The sequence below is a fragment of the Hyalella azteca genome, unplaced genomic scaffold (genome assembly GCF_000764305.2).
Source record: "Hyalella azteca isolate HAZT.00-mixed unplaced genomic scaffold, Hazt_2.0.2 contig4447, whole genome shotgun sequence".
In the NCBI taxonomy this organism is placed as follows: Eukaryota; Metazoa; Arthropoda; class Malacostraca; order Amphipoda; family Hyalellidae; genus Hyalella; species Hyalella azteca.
In genome coordinates, this window is record NW_025934661.1 from 98,753 (window position 1) to 116,602 (window position 17,850).

General features: G+C 36.5%; 1 protein-coding gene across 1 annotated transcript; it reads right to left on the minus strand.

The window, feature by feature from the left end:
* Positions 1-426: 426 nt before the first annotated feature.
* On the minus strand, positions 427-17,596 carry LOC108665485 (large neutral amino acids transporter small subunit 1). Its single transcript, XM_018152239.2, has 8 exons — positions 16,131-17,596; positions 13,506-13,732; positions 11,287-11,412; positions 7,075-7,225; positions 4,527-4,650; positions 3,247-3,679; positions 2,618-2,707; positions 427-2,283 (listed from the first exon to the last, which is right to left on the minus strand). Exons 1-8 carry the CDS (start codon positions 16,349-16,351, stop codon positions 2,195-2,197), a joined length of 1,461 nt encoding a protein of 486 aa, XP_018007728.1. The 5' UTR covers positions 16,352-17,596; the 3' UTR covers positions 427-2,194.
* Between the last annotated feature and the right edge of the window lie 254 nt (positions 17,597-17,850).

Below are 17,850 nucleotides of genomic sequence, written 5' to 3' on the forward strand. Positions count from 1 at the left end.
ACGCCACGATTCAATCTCTCTTGAATATCCCCAAGTCTAGATCTTCAGGAAACCCATTCCAGGCAATTTTTTTCAAGCAACCTTGCTTTGGTGCAAATATATCTTAGAAAAAAGTTTACCTTTTTCTGTGTAATTCAAATATAAATAAAGTTTATCAACAAGGTACATTTTTTTAGCGATTATTCTTACCTAATAAGCAAATTAATTATTTTTACACCCACATAAATTTTTCCTACGACAAAAGCATCAGACTAAATACACATGTTCAATTTTTGACATATGCACGTATAGATATAAAATTTTTCCATTGTTTTTAAATTATGTATCCTTTTCTTACCTAAAACAATGTATTGGAATTAATTATTTTACTTTAGCACTCAGTAGCTATGCGATGTCGGTAATTAAGAGAGCGAATAAAACTTCCAAGCGACAGCACAATTTAATAAATATTGACAAACACTGAACATTAGACATACAACTACATCTGAGGTTCGTTCATCTCCTATTGGAAGCAATATTATCATTAATATGAGTAATTTCGGCCGATAAATTATGAAGGCACAGAAACGACATCCAAGCAAGAGGCAGCAATCGATGTCTCAGAGGATACCCATAAGAGAACTTTACCTTAGTCAAAGTTTCTCTGCGGCTAAAAAATTAACCCTAGATGTACCTTGAGACGGGTTATATGTTAGGGTTAACCTTGATGAGGGATAATATCAGGAGGAGAAATGTCATGACGAGGAAATATCTCATTATGCCTGGCAAACATAATCTTGTTTAAGCCTAGCAATTGTGCAAAACCAAACATCTTCATTTATCCAAAAAATGAAGAATTGTTGGTCCTAGACAATTGCAGCAGAAGAAGAGATCATACCAATCAACCAAGTCAAAACTGTCAACACGTATTACTAAATCGCAAAATACTAAAATTAATTAAAAAAATTACCTGGAATGCTGGCATAGCTGTCACTTATGTCGTACTTGATAACAATCGTTGGTTCAAACCAATGTGATTTTCACATCACAGCCACTGCGTTCCTATCGCTATCCTTAATCACAAGCAAAAAATCTCAATTGGCTGCAATTGCCAATTACATTTATACATTTACCTTTAAGCTCCTTTGTTAAGACATTTGATTAATAATTATAGTTTCTTCTCCAGAAGGTTCACCATCAAATTCCTCGCCAGTGGTTGGTGAGGCTAGATTGAAAGCCGACAGTGATTAGCTGACGGAGTTGCGAATTATTACCTATTTTTGATAGTGTAACCCAACAGATATTTTTGAAGCAAAATGCGACTAAAATTATCTTTTGTTGATGTTTCATAATTACTTCGGACCTGCTGGCCAGTGAGATCTCTTAACGCACAACCATGATGTAATAATTCACGTGTGACTGAGCAACTTAAGATTAAACTTCAAACTTTAATAGACGTTGTCGTAGAAATAAATTGTACAAAAGGGTTTACGCCTACGAAACAGTTCCTGCAAAAATTATCACAAGTTATCATGTCATGGATATTTTAGAAAATTGAAGCCTATATATGCGCTCGTATATAGTAGTTCAGAGATTCTCCTTGCACGACTCCTCATGTAACATTAATGTTTCAGCTTCATAACACCTCATGCAGTCTCAGCGGTGTCTTTCTCAGCTCAGTTCCAGCATTGTTCACAACAACAGGATTCGTGTTTTCCCTTCAAATTCAATGACACGAAAAGTTATTTTGTATTTTCAACTTAACTCACGCAGAGCTTAACAGAAGCAAAGTATCTGGTTGTAGGGCATCTGATCTTCAATAGCCCCATGGCTACAGATGTGTCGTCAGACACCGCTTAGTAAAGGATTAACATCTTTGTTTATCCTCTATCCTCTGCATTGAAACTCCAGTTGTAACGTTTTCTGTAGCAAAGTTCAATCGCAGCGTCAGCGCGCGTACGCCTCTGTACGCACCAACGCTTTTAGACTGTCTGTACCTTTACGCTGTCTCTACAGCAGCTTTCCTTCCGCTGTATATCCTTCATTACAGCTCATGCAGCAACGTAGCTACAGGAGTATCTTTACAGCAAAATAGTTCATGGTGTGTATACTGAAGCATATATGCTGATTCTACTGCACACAGTATATGCTGCGTCTACAGCATACAGTATATGCTGCGTCTACAGTGGCATGTCTTCGGTAGCATATCTCAGCATCACTGCTCCAGCAGCCGTAAGGAATCCTCTGTAGGATTTTCAGGACGCACCACCGTCAGGATCTTCTGCAGCAGCACCGACGCGTCATCTTGCATAAGAAAAATATTTTGCTAGGAAAAGTGGAACAAATGACGAGGCGATTGAGAATTTAATTATTTGGAAACAATTTATTAAAATTAAATCGCAAGTTATATGGAAAAATATAGTAATTAGCTACTAATAACTAGATTCTTTTACTGTGTCATGAACAAAACGAGTGACAGTATCAAATGAAAACACTGGTAAGAACACTGAACATCCAGAATATAGGTGATCTTTTCATGAAAATTGACTCATACAAAACGGATACCTACCAATAAAAAAATTATTCAATCAATAAATGCCACAGAACACGATTGTAATGATAAAATATAATAACTTACAACTGAAGCGCTGTGCATTTTTGTTGTTCTTGCAAGCTTTGCCTAAATAGTAGACCGGCAGGGCAGACAGGGTGAACAGCATGCCGAGGCCTGTGATGAGGAACATACTAAGATACCAAGACCAGTTTCAGAAGCACATATAATCTATTAAACAAAATTAGTAGGGAATTATAAGAAGCAATGCTCGTAAATGTACAAAAATTGTTATAAATAAAAATATTAATTGGATGGGGTGAAGCGATTCAGCGATTCAATCATTGGGAATCCACAACACTGTTGTTTAAATTTACGCTAAAAATTCAATAAACAGTAAAATATTCCAGGAAACATCAGTTTATGAAATTAGAAAAGGTCTAGAACAGGTATTTCAATAAGAAATTAACTATTAACGAAACTGAATTGTCTCAAATAATCAATAATATATTGTACACACAAACAAGTGAAGCTAATAATATATTTTAGATATTAATAAAACGTGCCAAAAATTTTCGAAACAAAATCGATTACACATCAAGAAACTATGAATACACAATAATGTAAATTACTTATTCGTGATTTATCCAGTAAATTATTTTTTTTAATCGAAATGCCATCATGACTTCAAAGTTCATACCGAGTTAGTTTGTAACCTGTACTTGTAGGGTCCGTGATGAGCGGGACAATAACGAGGTAAGCACAGCACGCCAGGAACACAAGTGGCAATACAATAGGCACTTTAATAGGCCTGTGTAGGAGCGGGTGTGTGTATCTCAGCCTCAGCAAAGCGGCCGTCGCCGCGCCGATGCTCAGCCACAGAGCGAAAGACAGGCAGTTGATGAGCGCCATGATGTCTAACCCTAACAAAGCCAGGGATATTAAGAATGAGGTGATCAAAGCTGGCTTCGGGGTTCTTGCTTTGATGTCGATGAAGGACAAGACAGCGGGCATGTGGCCTTCTCTGGCCGCCGCGAGGAACAATCGGCCGGAGGTGAAGAGGATACCGTTGAGGCTGCCGAAGGTGGACAGCGCTACGAAGACCGGCACGACGAAGCGAAGTGGACCCAGCACGCGCGACCCGAACTCCTGACGAAAGAGTAAAACATTTGATAATTCCAGCTAAAATTTATAAGCTAATTAATATTTTTCTTTATGCTGATAATTTGTCAGTAAAACTTATAATATTTATCATCATGAAGTTTTTTCTGAAGATTTATTCATTATGTTTGTTTCAATATTATGACAGTTGTACTTTTTAAATTTTTTGCCTCGCGGTTCACTTATCTGGTCTAATTCATTTCAATTGATGTTTTGTCACTGTCCAAGTTACTTTGAATCGACGTTACGCTGTTGACCAAATACGTAACGTTGCTAAATTGTAACCGATGTTATACTTTTTTATACATTTTCCGTTTAGTAATTGTTAATAATTTTCGTGCAATGATCGCCCGTGTATTTTAGCATCCAATTGTGTCGGTTATTATCGACACAAGTGGAAAAAAATCACAGTCGAGAAATCTGATGCTGAATATAATGAAAATTTTAGCATATAAATATGATGGTAAAATTATTTAGTGTACCGTATGTTAAGAAAGCTTAACTTTGTTTCAGACAATTTCTCAAACTCATTGGACGAATCTTAAACTTTTCAAGTTCCAATAAAATATTTCGAAACTTTATTTTGCCGCTATACGTAAGGATCAGCATAGTTTGAAGGCTAATGTATATTATAATTCATTCATATCTTCATCCAACAGAACACAGGAATATCCTGTGACATGTACACGTTTCACACAAAATCCACTCATAAATTATTACAACAAACAAAAGTAGCATGTTACATTTCAGGAATAACACATTTTTCTTGCTGTATTAGCATATCATTTTTAAATTTTTACAATAAAACATCTCATTGGGAAGAATTTTAACTCACGACGGCGACTGCCGACGACGAAATGAGCACGTCAGCTGGCAGGACGACGAGGTAGGCAACGTTGACGCAGACGTACACCATCGTCACCATCGGCAGCCCCACCCATATGGCCAACGGCAAGTTCCTGACCACCGAAATTCATTAATAATCACGAGTGTTCAATACGGTAAATAATATGATCAAGACTGTGATACGACCTTTGATGGCATTGATGATAAGAAACATAACTGGAACATCGTAATGGAATAAAAAGCTCTGTTCAGCCTCCCTGATTACATCGTTGACGCTCCGAGTATAAACGCGTTCAAGAACAGACTAAATAAAGCAATGGAGAAATATATGTTCAGACTTGAAATGCCCAGCACCATATCAAACCCAGGGGAAGTCTAGTAGCTACTTCAAACTATCGTCAGTCATGAAAAGATCCGGTCAAAGGACCTGTTTTTAGATCTCCTGTGAAAAAGTCACGAAAAGTACAGCTGTACAAGAATCGGCGACAGGCCACATCAGCCCTACTCTTCACCGTCGACATCACTGTGTTATGTTACGTTAAAACTTAATACATTGATTATAAAATTCCTATACGCATGCAAAGTATTGAGCAAAATGACCCTTCAATGTTTGATGTTATTTTTCGGACAAAAGAACACGAATACTATTTTGTATTGATATTGTTTTCCTATTGTGTGCATGCAGCGCTCACATCTCATCAGTTGCATGCAAGGAGACATGGCCTCCATTTTAACCGGTTACTTGCATCAACAAAATATGGGATATTCCGGTAAGAAATGATCATACACCTCATCGTTATTGGTATTCTAGCCCAATGAGCCGTAGCTACAAATATTCTCATTATTATGGGCCAGGTTTTCCAGCCAAGCTCGAGGAACAAATATTTGTGAATACTCAGCGGGCGATAAATCGATTTTTATCGATGATCATCACATCACCATCATCGAACTCGGGTAATACGGAGCAATGATTCTTGATGAGGTGATGTCACGCATTGCCGTTTCATGGAATGAATGAATTGGATAGCGCATAATATCTTCAAGCGAGAGACAATAAATTGTCAATTTATTGACTTGAAAAGGCATTTATTTATTTCAATTTATTTATCAATTTATTGTCAATTTATTGACTTGAAAATTTTAAAAAGCGCTAGAAAATATTAATGAATAGACGAATTTGGAGACGATTTCAAGATAAGCCATCAGTAGTTAGAAAAATGTTACTTTATGATTTTATTATTAATTCTATGCACTGCCTGTACTTCAAAACAACTAAAACTTCGTAAAAACACAGCAAATAAAGCTGAGGCCATCAGAGATTTTCCAAAGAAAAAAGAGAAGAAACGTAAGTGGCTTCGTTGTGTCTACGAAGCCAGCCGTGACCCGGCGCTTCTTACTAGACGTTTATTTTCGTCTTCTCGAAGAAAACTTGAGCAAATAAAACTTATAATTTGAAAATCTTTTACATGCCCTCAATTCTATTGTAATTTAAGTTGCTAGGATTTTGTAATGTGAGTGTTGTGTTGAGTTAAGCGGGAAAATATCATACTTGTGTATTCTTCAACGAAAATAAATATTGGAAACTTTCAATGACCACAGAAAAAGAAGTGTTATAAAAGATAATTAATGATAAACTATTTTCTCGGAATATTTTTTTATATGTTATGACTGCAATGGCGAGCGAAATATAAAATGCACGAAAAACTTTTTTATGCACGCGCAAGCACCTGTAGCAAAGTCACCAATTTTAAATACAAATTTAGAATTTATGCCATGTGCACATCAGGATTTGTAGCAGACGGTATGTGAGACTGTAATCTTGAAAGTCTAAATTTAGTTCCTTGAACTAAGTAAAAAAATTGCTTTTGGCTTATTTATATGAGAAAATGGCTTATGAGAGGCGTTAGTATTCGCGTGTGGGAGACTAACCGTCATATTTTATATAGTCATCAATAATACAATGTATTCGTCAATTAACCAGTTGCGATGAAGAAATCACTATAGCATAGTCATAGTATAGTTTGGTAAAATAGTAACTAGTTAGATTCTGAGGTGCCATATTCAAAGTAATCAAAGTCAGATTCAATTTCAAGTACAAAAAAGTTATATATCTGTAAGTTTTCTCGCGTGGACAATAAATCGGTGGCTTTAGATTCGAAACGCTCTCACGAGAAAGATATTCTAGCGTTAGCCTTTCGTCGTCGTAAAAAAATTCATTGGAATGTTCCAATATTGGTGGAATAAAAAAAAATTTTAGGTCTGTAATGTTAGGTCTTGTTTAGGTTTTATGTCTGTCTTAGAATTTTGATAAGATAATATGATTTTATTCATTTTTAGCTTTTCGAACTGATGATGGACCTGGACTCCGAAACGTTTTCAATATCGATATGGTGAATTTGCTTGGTGTTTTTTTTTTGCTTTTAAATTCCTTGTGAACTTGCGATATAAGCAGACTGATAATATAAGTCCTTGGTGAAATAAAATAATAAAGCTGGACTAAATAAAAGATAACATTGGAAACTGAAGAGATAATTTACCTATGCGGATCTTTGAGTTCCTCGGTGACAAAGTTCAAGTAGTTCCAGCCGCCGTACGCAAAGAGCCCCGCGTAGAACGCGATGGCCAGTCCCTGCCAGTCTGCCTCAGGTTGAGCGGTGACGCTCGTGTCCCGCAGGTGTCCACCTCTCTCTGCCCGTCGAAAATTTACTAATTAATTGAAAAAGTACAATTTTACGTCATAAAAATTATTTTGAACATTGAATGATTCAATATAATTTAACGAAAATTTTATCGAATTTCCATTAATAATGAATTTACAAGTATAGACAAAGCAACGCTTTGCTTGAAACTTTTTTGGAATTTTTATTGTGCATTTGTTACTTTTAAATTATAAGGTGATATGCTATCCAGCAATTATATAAATGGTGGAATAAGTCAAATCGAAAAATGCCCCAATACTTAAATAATTGTTACGTTGCAAAACAAAGTTATGTATAGGAGACGAGTGAAAGAATCAGCCTTAAAACGAATCGTAATAAAATATATTTGCCGTACAAGTAATTAATTTTCATTTTTAATACCCATCCGTAATACAATTTATATTTTGAATCTTCAATGTTCTTATATAGCATTTACGGATAATGATCATTTAAAAGCTTCATCCATTCAATGCTACCGGATTATTGCTCGCACAATCATTGATGCTCGTATAGGAATTTTGACTGGAACAGCAATTTTTCTGTCACGAGCAACGATGTAGTAAAGTTTTCTAGAGAATCCATGAATTGTCAATAATGCGCTTTGTGGCTAGGGTAGATATTCTGTGTAGATATTCTTACGTTTAAGCTTGTAAGATAAGTTTCAAGATTGCTTACCTTCCAGATTATTTGCATATTCCTCTAATCTCATCTCCACACAAGAACTTTAAACAATTAGAGAACTCTAAACAAATAATCTTGTTTACAATTGTAAACTAGATTGAAAGTCGATTAACAAATTTACCCTGGGCAAAAAAATGAAATACTTTGTATCCATTCATTTCTGCCCACTATTCAATCAGCACCACTATTCCTTCTTTACATTCTGAGTTTTGCATCTACCAGAGTGCGTATAATGTACACATACTGTATACTGTACATATACTCAACGCATTTGTGTATACTGTACGTATACTGTACGCATGTTGCATTAGTGGCTTGGTGCGTATACTGTCAGAGATGGTGGTTGTAACTACTCTTTTGATATTAAACGGGTTTGTATGGAGACAGTCGGAAGGGAAAATTATTTTTTTCTCATTTCAAGGTAAATTCAATCAAAATCATAAAATAAAATTACATTCATAACTAATAACATAACTAATAAAATTACATTCAGCTTTGCATGCCAGTGCAACAAAATCCCTTCGTTATCGTTTGATTTGATTGATTATAATTGCATGGATTAATTGCATCAGCGGGAAAATCAATAAATTCAGCTGGACAGACAATCAATGGATTGCGCTGCCAACCAATCCATCAAGCGTCGGTAACGAGGAAGTATCCTTATTTGGCCGACGCCGAAAAAAGCAGCGCGAAATCAAAAATTATTTTTCAATTGTAAAATATTCACGCAACATTTGTTGATACTCCTACAATTAATGTTCACACGTACCATATACAGTAAACATAGGAGATATTTATTAAACGAATGAACAGTTATACTTAGTTATACTTAGATTAGTCAGAGACTTGACTGAAGACCAGCCACGGCTTGATGGTTTAGTTCTGTTCTGGAAAATATTGATTCATTTTACCCTTGAAAATTGCATTTAATCGAAGAGGAATACACCTTGGTTTAGAAAATGAAATACCGTCTGGATTCAGTAACATGTCAGCAAGTAGAATTTTAGCAAGTTGATAATAACCTGATTTATAGGCAAGGAAATGATATAAAAAAACTATTATGTGTGCTAATAAAATTATTCACTTATCTATTTGATGATGATTATCTTCGATATCTTGCATATGCCATCTTTTCAAAATTAATTTCTTGAAAATATATGATATTAAACCACGTTTTAGGGTGTAAAAATTCGGCGGTGACAACTGACGGAATGGAAGCTAACATTTTTTTAATTCCATTTAAAAACGAAAGAATATTTTAATGAACAGAGAAACCAGGCAGATAAATTTTCTCGACGACTCCGACTCAAAGAATTCGAGAGCTAGCCACGCGACAGACAAAGTTTCAAGGTAGAACGGCAACGAGAAATTCAGGGTTTAAGCACTCACTCAAAACCTCAAGTTCACTTTTGTCATGTTATAATATAGAATGTGTGTTGTGTTATTTTAATACGTGACTATAATACTTGCTTATTTAACGAATATTTGTTCTTGCACTTGCTTATACGTAGTACCTATGCAGATATATATATTTTTATATTTTACGCTTCCGGCGGCATTGGTGCGAATTAAAACTCTCCGCATTTATGGTTCCAATGTGGTTTAAAAAATAATTTGGAATTTCGCCTTATTTTTTAACATTTTAAATCATAAATTTTTTAACATTGTAAATCATAAATTATTTCTCACATTACATCAGTTATATGAGCATTCAACTATTGCCTTACCAAGCCAAAGAATTTTCATCAAGTCATTAATTACTACAGTTTCTCAATTATCCAATTATCTAGACCCTCGTTTTTCTACTATATTTTCTCAATTCTTTTGTTTATTCATGGAAAAGACTCCAGATTAATATGTTTCGAGAACAAAATGATTTAGTGGTCGATTTTTGAGGCTTCTAAGGCGTTTTTCCAACTCCGTTATTGCTCAAGGACTATCCGGAAATCTGCATAAAAATAAACGTTTACAAGCCCTACCCGCAACGAGGATTTGTCCTAGGCGTCCTAGTCACACAATGACATATTTGGAGAGTCATTGTAATAGAGTGCACAAAAATATTTTATTAAAGCACCTTACACACTTAATTGCGATACTCATTGAGTTTAGGCTTTTATGTTTAATTCTATTGATGTGTGGATCTGAAAATAATGCATAGACCAATTGTTACAAAGATCCGTTAAATTTTCATCTTATAATCCGTAGAGTTTTTACCGATTCTTCTTCGGAGAAACTCAATTTGATGCTAAACTATAGCAAAATCCGCAATGACCCAAATCTTGTTACTTCATCTTGCAATACACCATTAAATGCTGCCATAATTTCTCGCCTTACATTAGTATCGTGTAGTTAAGCAGGAACTTTAGTGCTACACTTTTAGATGTAGAATGCATTAAAAAATTACCACCGCATCAGTTAAATGATTCAGTTACTAAGTTAATAAAACCGGACGTTGGTTGATTTGAATGTTGGATTTAAACATCAAGTGCGGCTGAAAACATCATAAAGTATTTGTACTGAGATTAATTCACCGTGAAGTTAATGAAACAGGCTGGAATAAGAAGAATATGAAAAGTTAAGACGAAAGTAGGAAGAAAGAGTGTGGGCAGTGTTTAGAAGTGCGAGGGTGCTACCTTACAGTCCGACAACATTTCTTCACGCTTCGAATCACCGACATATGGAACAGCCACATTTTAATTACATCGTTGGCGCTCCAAGTATGAACGCGTTCAAGAACAGACTAGATAAAGCTATGGAAAAATATATGTTCAGACTTGAAATGCCTAGCACCATATCCAACCCGGTGTAAGTCTAGTAGTTAGTTCAAACTATCGCCAGTCATGAAAAGATCCGGTCAAACGACACGATTTTAGATCTTCTGTGAACAAGTCACGAAAAGTAAAACAATCGGCGACAGGCAACATCAGGCCTACTCTTTAGCGCCGACATCACTATGTTATGTTATGTTAAAAAATGAATGAATAATTAATGTGCGTGGGAGTTGACGAACGCGCAAGTCAGACACATCTTCATTCGTGTCATGAGTATATAAAACATAATTAATATTCACAATTATTATCTTCATTCGTTTCATGAGTATATTAAACGTAATTCATATTCACAATTATTATCTTCATTTGTGTCATGAGTAGTACGTATATTAAACATAATTAATATTCACAATTATTATCTTCATTCGTGTCATGAGTATTTTGAACATTAATAATATTCACAATTATTATCTTCATTCGTGTCATGAGTAAATTAAACATTATTAATAATTAAAATTATAATCCTCATTCGTGTCAGGAATATATTAATATAAACATTAATATTTACAATTATTAGACTGTTGAAAGTAGAACTGACCTGTTACGAGCACGTAGAAGCCCATGATTGTGATGATGAAGAGTGCAAGTAACTTTGCTGCAGTGAAGATCATCTGTACACGCATGGCCCACTGCACACTGTGGCAGTTGACTGCCGTCAGCACACCTGCGTGAGAAGACGTCATATGGATAAAAAAATAGTTTACAGGCTAAAAAATACATTATCAACAATATATTAATTGAAAAATTACAATAACATACATTAATAATTGCATTATTACCGGAATAAAGGAAGGGTATTTTGAATTTTCCACTACCAGTAGCGCACACTTGAGGTTAACTGAAATAATGTGTATATAGGTACTTCACCGGAAACGTTGAAAAGAGCCACGAGTTTTGATGAGCTTGAAATTATTAATGAATAAGTTTTTTCGTCATTTTGCCAATTATTGCTTGTCTTATATGTTGCTTGTCCCTATTTTAATCGAAATTTAGTTGTAATATCGAATCCTGACTTTGGCTAACTAATGGCGCTGATCTCCAAAACGTTCTCTCCATGGAGCTGCTGATAGTGTCATGAGTACTACCTTACCTCTACGTGCTGCGGCAAGAGTTGTACACTTCGTCAACATGTAATGGCTAGTGTACTTTTATCTCATCTCTCTACATGAGTAGCAGAAGTAAATTTTTAACTCTACTCAACCTGGAAACCTTAACTCTACTCCTTTCTGACAGGAATTTATTATGTCAACCTGCTGCACGTGGCAGGAATATTAATATCTGTCTACACGTGAGGCAGTACTTCTTACTGTCTATATTCTAAAGAAGTCTAGAGCTAATCTGTCAGCAGGCAGCCCCGCAACTGCTCAGAGACGGGATCTGCTGTCATCATCTAAGCTCGTCAATATCTGTGCGACGAACAGCGTTAACTAGACAGTTGAAGTCCAAAAAATGGCTTAATTTCTGCAAAAAGAGTTGAACAATTCGAAATAACATGTTTTCTTAATTGAGTTTCATTAATTTAGTCGTGATCTCTAAAAATTTATTTACAATTTTTTCTCGTTTAATTAATACGGCAATTTTTTGGGAAATTGATTGATTATAGTTTGCATGCGAGATGTAAGCTACTGATTTCTGTTCCAAATTAGAAATACTTAATTCAACTTACCGAAACACAGGAATTTAAACTATTTTAATCACCCAATCTGTAATTAAAATATCAAGACAAGAATAGAATTTTAAAGCTGGTAAATTTTTTCCATTAGTATAAAAACCTTCTTGTTTGAACGAGTTTACCATGAATTAGATGTCAATCAAAATCTGGAGGAGATTAATTATCGCTTCCCCACTGCCAACATAGGACAATCCTCTGATTTTTACCCAGATAAAAATTCAGGTCAGACAAAGGCAGCAGAGTCGACATCAACGGCCAGTCGCTGAAGATTCATCAATTGTTTTCAACCGAGAAGAAAACTGACGCCATCAAAGCTTTCAAAAAGTCTGATTCCTCGAAATCTAATTTGGCAGCACTTAGCTCCTCATATCTAGCTTACTGCACCTCAAGTTTCTAATGCGGCACAGAAATCTTAGTTGTCACAATGCACTAATGAGTTAAAAAACCGTACCAAGCTATAATCATCACATGATATTGAACTTTCAATCACTAAATTCCACAACTGTTCGCATAATACTGAAGGGATATCTCATATATGCAAATTAACAAAAATCTTACATTACATTGAGCTAATTTTAAGCATGAAGCTATACTTCGAATCAACCAAACGAAGAAGATTTTAGTTTTTGAGCGCCTGCTCCCTCTGTAGAGAAGCCGTAGAAAGTCCCGAACAAGAAAGTAGCTAAGCTCCCTAGTCAGAATTAAACCGTGCAGACGACACAGCAGACATTAGTACAGAGAAGTGCAAGGCTAGACAATTGCCACGAGTAGCGAAGCCATGAAAAAAATCATGGAGCGCCTAAAAATGGTGACGAAAGTCTAAAAAAATTAAATGACAGCATTACAAACTTGGCAGGAGTCATAAAGAATTGAAATACTTGCATATCTCAAGCAAAATTTTGAATGAACAGCACAAATAAGTCTCGCAAAAGGCACTCGATATGAGCGGTAAAACGTCCCAGGCATTTATTTTCCTTAAGCACATACGTTGAGTTTCGAATCAGTTATAAAGATCCGAAAAATTCAGCATGTTCGAGTAAAAACAGATTTCGTTTGAAAATCAAAGTATTTAGAAAAAAACTTACCTAGAACGAGGGCAGCAAGCAGCGCAACGGCGAGACGCGGCGGCGGGCAATGAGGGAAAGCGAGGGCGAGGGAATATTCGGCGCAGGCGAGGGCGACAACACACTGCGCTGCTGGCCGCACCAGCACCACATTCACCCAGAGCGTCGTGAACGCCGGCAGGTCACCGAACGCGTGCAGCACATACGTGTACTCGCCGCCTGATGCAGGCAAGATGGTGCCCAGCTCGCTGTAGGGCAATCGAAAAAATTTTACATAGTTAGAGAAAATTTTACATCGAGAAAATTTTACACAAGATCCAGGGGCGTCGCAAACGTTGGCTAGATGGTTATTTAACTTTTATTAAATTGTTTTGAAAATCCACCGGCGTCGTAAACGATGACTATATATTAAACTGTTTTGAAGATCCAGCGGCGTCGTAGACATTGCCTAGATGCTTGCATAATTATTAGTATTTTTTTGAGGATCCAGCGCAGTCGTAAACGTTGGCTAGAGGGTTGCAAACCTATTATTAAATTGTTTTCAAGATCCAGCGGCGTCGTAAACGTAGCCTAGATGGTGCTCAGCTCGCTAGGGGGAATGACGAATATTTTACACAAATTTTTTAATTAGTTTACAAGACACAGCAACGTAGTAAACGCTGGCAGGATTGTTCCTTGCACGCATTTAATAAATTAAAAAAATTTTATAGATTGTTATTAAATTGTGTCAAGGAGCAATATTGTTTCGACGTAACAAACACTGGCATGATGGCGCCCAGCTCGCTATGGGGGAGTGAAGAAAAATTTACATTGAAACAGTTTATTACATAAACTGTAATTTACATTACAGTTTATATTGAAACTTTTTAATGATCTAACAGCGTCATAAATGCTTGTTGATTGTAATAAATTGTTGTAAGGAGCCATCAGCGCCGTGAACTCAGCAAAGATGAAGCCCGGCTCTCTAAAGAAGGATGAGGAACATAACTTCAACTTGATTGTCTTTCTAACAAACAAGTAGATTCAGGCATGATGCAGGCATAATAATCAGTAAATTCTAGTAAATAATCAACGGAATAGTGAATGACAGTGAACGTTGGCGTTATAGTTTACATTATAAGTCGGGGAGTTACAGAACGCGCGATGCACCCTTCCGCTGGATATCATTTAGATCAATCAAGAAAAATCATGTGAAATAAAATTTTTATAAAGTGAAAATAAAAAATAAAATTCGTCTACGACGCCTTCTAATAAATAACACAATTGGTTAAACGGCAAGCTTCACAGTGGTGAGTGGCAGCATTGTATTGCCTCAGGTATTGTATTAATGGCAACAAAACATAGAGCTTTTTTAATGCTGCACCAGCACAACTGAACATTTAAAATGCATAGCAATATATAGATATATAGTATAAATGTTTTTTGAAGTTAACTTCACAATGGCTTTCTTTTCACTCTAATTAACACGCATCCGACAATAGCAATTCAAAGTCATTTGAACACTATTAGACAACTCCTAGTCTCGCCATGTCGTATCCAGTCTCTTCGCCAATGAAAAGGTCTCACTGACATTGAAATAAGAATATCGAATTGACAAGACCTGACGGAGAAATAGTTCATTTCGATTCGTCAATTTCAATAATCAAACAACTGCTAATATGATAAAAAATTCAACACGTTTTACCTACTGTTATATCATGTTTTTTTATATCAACTCTCATTATACCATTTGTTTGATATTCAAGCTAATTTTCTTTCCTGTGATAAAACAAGGCTTTGTTAACCTTGAACCCAAACACAAACTGAAAAGAGCGCTGACGTTAATAATTGTTTCTTTTTCACCACCAATTCCGTCACCGACAAGTAACGTTTGTCCCAAAACTCTTGATTAGATAAGATAACGTGTCTATGCAGGAAATACGTACTCCGGAAGAAGCAATGTGGCTTTTGATTCTACGTTGTAATACATATGCAACGACGCAGTTGTTATTAATTAATTTTATTTGACTTCGCTATTTTGCTGAACAATTACTGCGCCTCTGTGCACAAGATACAGTTGCAGCCCAGTCAAGTTTTGGGAAGAAAATAGAGAATCTACAGTTTACATATCGATCACCGAAATGTAAAGGAAATCATTTAACACCACGTCTGCATTCATTCCGACTGATGGGACTCAACACAAACAAAGCATTCATCATAAATGCTCTCGTGAAACTGAATGCACGGCGATTTAAAATCACTCCTGATGTCTGTATGAACCTGAAACTGAACACACAAACATTAATCGTCTTACGTCTCTACATTTGCCAAATGCAGAAACATAGCATACTGATCTAAATAATACGCCTGACGTCTGTATTTAACTACTGTGCACACTGATAGAGCACACTGATGTAAATAATTTAGATCAGTATTTAGAGCAAACTGATCTAAATAATATGCCTGACGTCTGTATTTAGGTTCCTAAAACAGAATGTATAAACATAGCAAATTGAATTCAATATTATGCATGACGCTGCATTTATCTAAAACCGAATGTATAAACAGAGCACATTGACGTAAATAATACGAACGCCGTCTTTAATTTAACTATAAACAGATTGGAGATACCGAGCACACTGACATAAATAACACGTCAGCACTCACCTGAAACAGAGTGCGCCGACTGTACACAAGACGCCAGACACAGTCCAGACGACGATAGCAGCCCAGGGCGATCCAGCGTATTGTAATACTCCTCCCGGAGATACGAACACCCCGGAGCCGATGATGCTGCCCACTATAATTGAGATGCCATTCAAGAGCGTAATGCTTCTCTTGAGCACGATCGGGCCTTCGTGTTGTTGTTTAGTTGGACGATCTTGCATAATGGCGGCAATATTATCCGTACTTCGAGCAGTTTTTATATATAATTTATATTATTATTTGATTTCGAATGGTTTTCAATATTTTCACGGTGATTTATTAGGTCGAATTAAGCAAATTAGTAATTGATGTAACGTTAGAAGCAAATTAGTAGCGGTTTCCATCGCCGGCGCGAAGTCTCAAACGCAACAGGTTGAAGCTGTCGCCGACATGCGACTCTACTGAAATTCCCGAGTCTAGCGGAAATGACCGCAGTGGCCGTGAGAGGAAACACTGCTCTTTTCCTCGTCAAAGCTCGGACTGATTGCAGTTCAACACAGATCTCCTTCACTGCTGTAGTAGGCGGGATCGTCGGCAGCGAGAAATTTGAACTGGGCGGCGAGACTGACGCAAGACTCACCGGAATGACAAAATATTTGATTTAAATAACACCTCCTTGAATAGATTAGTTTACGTTCATTTTCTTCAAGAGGAGTTTAGCGAAATATAATGACCAATCGTACCGAGCTTGATATAAGCTACAATAAGATTGTTGAATATAAATAAGCTTTATCCACTTACGAAAATGTAATGTAGAATAATATTTGTTCCATTGACGGTATCCGGGAATCTTGTTTCCTGGTGTACAAATTTGTCCCAAATTAATTTTCAGGGGAGCACGTTTATTTCTTCCCTCCTGTATTTGCAAGCGGGCCGATTCGCTATGACGGGCGACTATGCCGACAATGTGAGGAAAAAAACAGTAAACAGTCGATAAAGTTGTTGGTTGCGTTGTTTGTCTATTTATGAGCCTAAAGTTGAGGACTATTCATACGATTCGTTAAGAATAAAAATCGGAGGGTAAAATTTTCGTAAGAGATTAGAGCTGATTATTCATTTCGGTCGGTCTATTCTGAACTAATGAAGCCAAGGCTATTGTAGGATAAATAGAGGCGAAAGTGTCCTCGAAGTAGGTAGGCTTATTCCAATGGATTCGACCTTTGGAACCAACGGCAGGATCGTGAAACTTTCCAAGTTTGGGAATCCCGGCGGACGCGTCACGCACAGATCAGAGTCTTGTATCAGTTCCACTTGTGCTAGGAATTGGTTACTTTTGTTTGAAGAAAAATTAGATCCGATAACAATATAGCATTTTCATCCATGCTGTTTTCATGAAAACATAGACAGTGAGATTAATATTTTCTGATCACTCACAAAATCATCGTAAAGCATAGACGAACAAATTTTACATCAAATGTTAGCTCCTTAGTTATTCCGCTCTCATCAACATTCAATTTCAGCTGTAATTACGCTCAATAGTAAAGTCAGCTTTCACAGAGACTCCTCCATCATTCACATTTACCAGACCTTGCTGAGCACATGGCTAGAGCTAGACTGAACTGACGTACCGGGGCGCCGGCAGTTGCGTGCTTCTGAATGCAGTGGCCACACGTACGTCTGGCTTCCTGTGAGCAATGTTCAGTCGATACAGTGGGCGGTGACATGTTGTCGTACGTCTCTA